Raw genomic sequence first — 8,260 nt, forward strand, 5'->3', positions numbered from 1 at the left:
ATGGTAATAAAAAATAGTCGTGTCAAACAATATTCATACAGTAGTAACAGAGTCACATTTACGAAAATAGATGTTGTTACGTTGTACGTTCTTCCCTGCTGTGTCATAGAAATGCAACTGTGTAATTACAATGAAAAGAGATGGCTTCTTATAAAGAACGTCTTACAGCTGGTGCACCAAAAAAGTCCACACGTTATCCTTGTCAGGCGTACATACGGTTCAGTTCAGCAGAGTTTTAATCACATCTCCTAAAATCTACATTTTGATAAAGAATAAGCCATGAACGAGTAGCAACAAGGCAACTTTTGTTTTGGGGAATACGACTGTGTAACTATGTTAACACTTAATGGTTCACGTAAAAGTTAAACTGCTTACCAAATAATACCCCATTTATGACTCTGTGCATTAGCTAGTCACAGTTGTGTACTACGTGGTATTGTTTCTTTGACTATTTGAGCTAATAAAGTCTTTAAATTCGTTAACCTCCGAAGACCGACTGAAGACAGTCGCAGTTTCACAGACCTAGCCTTCACTGGTGGTAGTATGCCCTCACCTGCATATTTTGAAGTCATGTTTGTTAAGCTTTAATTGTTCGTAGACGCCTTTGAAGATATCTAAACATGTCTACACTGTGAAAAGGAACCACAGAGTAGGCAGTGAAGTTGAAGAGGATTTGAAGTCTCCATAAAAGGTTAATCACAGACGTTTGACGGACAAACACAGGTGCAGAATTACGGAAAAGCATTGGAGAAAATGTTCAGGGAAAGGCATCATGGTGCATCGCCACATCTCTAGCGCAACGGTTCTTTCTTGTTCTGGTTTTCCCACTGTTCGTGATTTGCTGACATTCAGTGCATCAAGCCTGAAACAAATACCAAGCGAGGTCATCCAAAGTGAAATGCCTGCAGGAAAGATATAAAGTAATCTAAAAAGAAGTGATTATTGAGAAGATGCTTCAGCACATAGCAAAATCAAAACAACCTTCCATAAAATTAAAATATAGGTTTATAACATTAAGAGTGCAATGGGAGTCTCACTCTTAAATGCAGAGGAGAGAATGCAGAAAACTTCTGTGAGGATGAGAACTTGTCTGACGACTTGTGAGAAGAGGAAATCGAAGTGGATATGGGTGACGTAGGGGACACTGGATTAGAAACAATTTAAAAGAGCTTGAGGTCAAATAAGGCAGGAGCGATAGACAACATTCAATTGGAATTTCTAAAATCATTGGGGGTAGTGGCAACTACACGATTATTTACGTTGGGGTGTAGAATCTATGAGAATGGCGACCTAGCATTAAACTTTCGAAAAAGTATCATGCTCTCAGATCCGAAGGCAGCAAGAGCTGACAAGTGCGAGAATTATCACACACACAATCAGCTTAAAAGATCATGCATCCCTGCTGCTAGTAAGAATAACACACAGAAGAATGGAAAAGAAAATTCAGGACCTGTATATGATGGTCATTTTCGATTTAGGAAAGGTAAACGCACCAGAGAGACAGTTTTGACGTTGCGGTTGATAATGGAAGCAAGATTGAACAAAAATCAAGACACGTTCACAGGATCTGTCGCCCTAGAAAAAGCGTTTTACAATGTAAAATGGTGAAGGACGTTCGAAATTCGAAGACAAACAGCAGCAAGCCGTATGGAAAGACGGATAATATACAGTATGTAGAAGAATCAAGAGGACACTAAACTGGAAGGCCAAAAACGAAGTGGTCGGATTTGAATAGGTGTAAAACAGGTATGCATTCTTTCGCCCCTGCTGTTCAATCTATACATCGAAAAAACTATGTAGGAAATAAAAGGAAAGACTCAACAGTAAGATTAAAATTCAGGATAAAAGGATAAAAATGATAAAGATTCGTTGATCACATTGCTGTCACCAGTAAAAGTGAAGAAGAATTACAGGATCTGTTGGAGCGAATGAACAGTCTAATGGACGCATGATATAGATTGAGAGTAAACCGGAAAAAGGAAGAGACAATGAGATGTAGGAGAAATGGGAGTAGCAAGAAAGTAAACACTAATATTTGTGGTCACTAAGTAGACGAATTTACGGATTTCTGTCAACTTGGAAGCAAAATTACCAATGACGGACGACGCAACAAGAACATAAGCAACAAGATAGCACAGGCACAAAAGGCAGGCAAAGAGAAGTCTACTGCTATGAAATATTGGCTTTAGTTTCAGGATGAAATTTCAGAGACTGCACGTTTGGAGAATGTCAGTGAATCATGAACAGTGGGAAAACCAGAACAGGAAAGTATCAAAGGGCTTGAGATATGGTGCAGCAGAAGGATGTTGAAAATCAAGTGGAGTGACAAGATGAGGAATGTAGAGTTTCTCCGCAGAATCGGTGAAGGAAGGAACATATGGAAAACACTGAGAAGAAGGAGGGATAGGATGGTAGTACATGTGAGAAGGCGTCATGGAATAATCTCCATGGCATTAGAGCGAAAAGTAAGGAAGACAGTGATTTGAATACAATCAACAAATAATTGAGGGCGTATGTTGCACGTGCTACTCAGAGAGAAGACATAAGCGCAGATAAGTATTTTGCGGCGGAACCTGTCTATTCGAGCGAGAATATTTCGCTTGTTGGCCTAGACGCCGATCCGACCTCCCAAGGCATAGGGAGCCGACAATGAAATGGAGTTTGATGTACTGATTGTCGTATCTGGTATCAACAGCAAAGCTGTACTAATATCCGGAAGTCCAGAGAAACAAGGAAGTGATACTTATTGAACTAGCCAGTTCAGGAGTAAAGTTGAGGAAAACGCTGAAATATATTGTTTTACAAACTATAGTTTAGGGACGTAGCGGCTTACGACAGTGTAAAGGGTAGCACGGCAGTCGCCGCCTGCTGAGTGCCATCGAAGGCCGACAGCTGAGCCGGCCAACGCCCTACACGTGGCGACGGTGCAGCTATATAAACCGCACGCTGGCCGCTCCACTGCATTCGACACACTTGCCTCTCCCATCTTACAACATGAAGTTTCTGGTAAGTAACACTGTCAGTTCACATCTGAGCCTTTACATTCGTATTTCATATCAGAGCAAAGAACGGGAGAACAACCACCACTCTGTTAATGTATTCCGTTTCAGTCGACCATCGAATGTGTTCTTTCTTAACGTTCCTTTCTCTGGTACGGACTTGATATAAGTACCCTCCTCTGCAGTCGATATTGCCAATGTACTCCTCTTCGATGGCACTCGCGTCGGATCTAGTTGGTTCGAATCTCGATGGTGGAAGACATTTTCACTACTATCATTTTTGTGGTGTGGGGAGAGATGGGAGCGTCGATTTCCTGTCAGCCAACGTTGCTCGAACGTCATAGATTAAACTTCAGAACTCTCGGCAGTGTCCGATGGAGAACATTTAAAACTGTTGATGGTGATCCGTCCATGATACAAGACAAACAAGACGCCACACCATACACACAACTACACTAGTCGTCTACACTCAACACCTACACGAACAAAGAAAGATCCTAAGCGCGGGTCAAGGAAACCCTTTCCGATTACGAGTCATTACTGCCTGTATTATGAATAAGTACTATGCAATGTATCCTTCGAACAAACATGCATGTACGAAGAAACATTTCATCATACTTCTTAATAACAGAGGCACTGCTATTTCTTAATTATTTGCCAATGCGAGATCCTCGACTCTCAGTATATATGTCCTTCCTGGACGGGAATATGCGTAAAGTACGAGTGCAGGCTATGGCACATGGATGACATTTTGAAGTTTGGATCTCCCTGTGATTAGCCGGCCGTTGTGGCAGAGCGGTTCTAGGCGCTTCAGTCTGGAACCGCGCGACCGCTATGGTTGCAGGTTCGAATCCTGCCTCTGGCATGGATGTGTGTGAAGTCCTTAGGTTAGTTAGATTTAAGTAGTTCTAAAGTTCTAGGGGACTGATGACCCAGATGTTAAGTCCCATAGTGCTCAGAGCCATTTCAACAGTTTTTTTCTCCCTGTGATTTGTGTACGGATAGCCGAAGGCGACCGCTCGCGTAGAGCAGGAAATCCGGGTTCGCGTCCCAGTCTGACACAAATTTTCATTGTCGTCATTATACAACCAATAATGGGCCATATTCGCAACAAATTCGATTACATTTCCTACTTTTTCGATTACGCAGCTGAACCTGCTCTTCGGTGTCTGCTTGTCAACTACGCCTTACCACTGAGAGCATTTATTAATTCACAGAAATATCTGTTTCAGGCGTGGGCGATAGTACGGAGCAGCCATGTCTGTAGCATTTTCCGTTTCTCTCGTTTAAACAGAGCAAAATCAACCACGGGATGGGTATCTGGCACACCCCCATATTCGAAAATCATTGACGTTCGTGAAGAAAAGCCTGTACCGCAATTATATAACAAATGTTATTACTTCATTTGACAATTTAAATATTACAACAGTCTCGTAAAACCTTCATTGGGGCAGATGATTTTGAATATGCTGCTTCAGTAGACTACTTCAGTCGTACCATTCACGAAGAAAATGTTTATGAAACACTAAATACGGTTTACACTACACAGCAGTTCGCTAGAAAACAGAACATCCATTGATAATGGTTAGCTATATCCGCTTTCGTCACATAGATTAAGTTCTTGTGCCGGCCGCTGTGGCCGAGTGGTTCTAGGCACATCAGTCCGGAACCGCGAGACTGCTACGGTCGCAGGTTCGAATCCTGCCTCGGGCATGCATGTGTGTGATGTCCTTAGGTTAGTTAGGTTTAAGTAGTTCTAAGTCCTAGGGGACTGATGACGTAAGTGCCATTTGAACCATTTTATGTTTTTCTATGACCCGAGAACAATGCTGGACAAATTCATTTGAGCAGTCCGCGACCATCTTCCTGCCTGTAGTTGTGCAGTCATAGCTTGTGCCCTATCTATAGCGACTTCGATATCTACTAAACGGCCTTCTTCCCCCTTTGTGTAACCGAACATAACTGTGTTTGTCCTCATGTCCAGTGGAAGTACACCAACAGATTGGACCATTTCAATCAGGGCATGTAGCTTGGTTTCCAAAATTAAAGCAACAAACGGAAATTTTGTAAGGTTGCGTTTATATTGCCACAAAACCGTGTAAACAGGTGATAGTAAAGTAGTAACAACGTAAGGACTACAGAATATACACAAGTGCAACACGTATAACGGTAGACAAAATGTGCTTGGTTTCTTTTCATCAACCTAATGGATTTGTATACACATTACGACAACTGATTAATGTGCTCAGTATGGTGTGTGAGCACCTGTGGCAACAATATAGGCGTGGCAAAAACGGGGCATGCTGTGAATGTTGTCATAAATCTCATGTTGAGGCAATAAAGGCCAATCTACCTGCCGATCTGCTCGTAAATCTGGGGAAGTGGTTGGTAGATGCTGACGTTATGCTACCCATGTCCCTAGTGAATCCCAGACATGCTCTATTGGATTCAAATTGGGGGAGCGAGCAGGCCACGTCATGCGTGCAGTATCTTGTTTCCACGAAAACATCAACGACGCGTGCTCTATGAGGTCGACCACTATCGTCCACTAATACGAAGTCTGGGCACGCAGCACCTAGCAACAACCGTACATGAGGTCCCAATATCTCTTCATAATAACTGACAGCAATTAAACTTTTCATGTTCACCTATACAATTTCATGAGGTGGTGTTCGAGTGGTCAACATAATCGCTGCCCACACCATTAGCAGTCCTCCTCGATATCTGTCTCTTTCCTCAATGTTCGGGTCTCGCAGTCGTGTTTCATATTCTCTTCAGAACACTGGCCCACTGTTCGACGGTCGGGGTGGCATGTTATAACTCCACTTTAGCGGTTCCATTCTGTGAAAACGCTTCATACATACAAAAACAGCAGCTCTCTGACAATAGAGGCCAAGCTACTGAAGCCTGCAGTACACCGTTATCCTCAATACAGTACGTCCAGGGGATACTGTGAGGTCAAATGACAGTTGCAGTGCAGTACTTAGCCTTTGCAGTCAAATAACGGTGCTCTCTTTCTGATGTCACATGTGGTCGGCCCTGCCCTGATCTTCGGGACACAGTTTCAGTCTCTATAAGCTGTCGCCACATCCGAGAAAGAACAGAATGACCCACATTAATCCATCGGGCCACATCAGTTTGCGACTGCTTTACTTCCATTTTTCCTAAGGCCTTTCACCACAGAGAGTCTGGTATGGGCCATAATGCACCCTCTATGACCTTGTACGCAGCGATGGTGGATGTGGGACTACGCGGCATACACTACCCCATTTCATAGGTGCCCTGACGTCATCCTTGGCGTGGTTGTTCTTTGACTGGAATGCGATCTACCCTGCAGAAAACGATCGTAGGAAACCTATTGAAAGTTTCTATCATTGTATCGTGAATTACACACTGGAAGAGGAAACTCCGGTTTGTTGCTTCCATTTTGGACATCAATGCACATTGGCGGCTCCACAACCGCTAATTCCTTGATGATACCCCTCATGTGCCCACATAGACCGTCCTATTACACTGATTCCACACAACCGACTTGCCCTTATGAATCGCTTTACTGCCACGAGTTTCGTCAGGCTGACGGCCTGGTACTACTTCTACGAGTTCTGCAGATCTCAAATGCAATGGATGCGTTCTTTTAAGGGGATTACTAATATTAAATGCAGTTGGCTTATGTCGAATGAAATAACGGTGGCAGTGATGCGTTCACCCCTTTTCTCCTGATTCAGACACGTAATGAATCTTCATTCTGCAGATGATTGTCTTCGCCGCCTGCGTGGCCACCGCCTGCTGCCAGGAGACACGAGAGAAGCGCGGCCTCCTGGGGGCGGGAGTGCTGGCCGCCCCCGGCGCTGTGCTGGCGCCGCGCGTTCTTGCCGCTCCCGCCATAGCCGCCGCCCCTATCGTCGCCGCTCCCGCCATCGGCCACGCCCCTCTGGGCCTGGGGATCGGCTTGGGTCACCCCATCATCGGCTGAACCACTACATACTAATTTATACTTGTCTGTGTGTACTGTGTCTCCAAAAATAAAGCCTCTGTAAAATCACTGATTTGTCTTTTACCTCCTCATACGGTTCTCTTGTCTAGTTGTACATCACTGACTACTTCATCCCATGCCCCTGTATTCACTCGTGTTCGTCGTCAACAGCCGTTGTCAGTTTTAACAACGCTGATATCAAAACGTTTGCATTTAATCAGTCACATCTACGATTATTAAGATTTCTATGTTAGTTTTTATTCCTTGGAATTATTCGTTCGGTTGACATGATACTAAAACCAAAAATATTCTAAAGTCACTTCTGCTTTCAGTGACTTAATACTACGAAAATAAACAGCGACTAATGGACGCATGCGAAACTTTTGCACTTTTATAGTTTTCAGTAATGAAAGAATTTCAAATAAGTGTTGTCGTTGGGATCAGGGTAGTCGTGGGAACTAAAAGAAAATATCTTTAAAAATCAAGCGAACTAAGTGAAACAATAATCATGAATATATGATACACCCTTGTACAAATATTTCCATGTGTCCTAAAATGTGTTTGTACTCCGAATGTTCGTCCCGGTTTGTATGACGTACGAAGATTAGCGACTGTCAGTAGGGCCACGTAACCTATAATTTTAAGTAGACAAACATTTTCGATTACAGTAAGTTCGTTAGCAGGATGACAATGACAACTACGTTTGTCATTTCGGAAAATATATTCGTTTAGGAAAGTCAGCTTATACGACGGGCAGAGATAATGGACCACCGCAGAGATCCCAGTTGTTATCCAAGGTAGTCCTGCTCCAGAATTATCCAGTTAAAATTTTAAAACAAATAAAATGGTATTTCTGATAAGCTAATACGGAAAGGGTGGCCATTATTCATGATTAATTTTATAGCTTCGTGAAATATAAGTATGAAGCTGGGCATCTATGATGTCCTTTTTCCTGTGATAGTTAAAAATCACTTTTATGTTAAAACTTTCCACGAATATTAATTTTAAATCGGCAAGCATTGTCAGAAATCGGTTAAAATCCTTTGTAGCGATACCTCTTTCATCCCTGTACGACTAATATATGTTTCGAAAAAGAGTTGTTGACTGGAGAAATAATATAAATAATGAACAATGTAGTCACCCAGAGTTTTCGCTATCAATCTTTCACCCTGCAATGGAGTGTGCGTTGTTGTGAAAATTTGTGTCGGTGTGAGATTCTAATAATTCTCTGGCTTTTGTGTGGGCAGATTTTAATTTAGCTCTTCAGACTAAACTCGGCATTAAAAAT

General features: G+C 42.7%; 1 protein-coding gene across 1 annotated transcript; it reads left to right on the top strand.

Moving 5' to 3' along the window:
- Positions 1 to 2,887: 2,887 nt before the first annotated feature.
- LOC124615567 (cuticle protein 63-like) lies at positions 2,888 to 7,041 on the top strand. Its single transcript, XM_047143550.1, has 2 exons — positions 2,888 to 3,006; positions 6,751 to 7,041. The coding sequence occupies exons 1-2, from the start codon at positions 2,995 to 2,997 to the stop codon at positions 6,970 to 6,972; spliced, it is 234 nt and encodes a 77-aa protein (XP_046999506.1). The 5' UTR covers positions 2,888 to 2,994; the 3' UTR covers positions 6,973 to 7,041.
- The last annotated feature ends 1,219 nt before the right edge of the window (positions 7,042 to 8,260 follow it).

The sequence above is a fragment of the Schistocerca americana genome, chromosome 1, assembly GCF_021461395.2.
Source record: "Schistocerca americana isolate TAMUIC-IGC-003095 chromosome 1, iqSchAmer2.1, whole genome shotgun sequence".
NCBI lineage: Eukaryota > Metazoa > Arthropoda > Insecta > Orthoptera > Acrididae > Schistocerca > Schistocerca americana.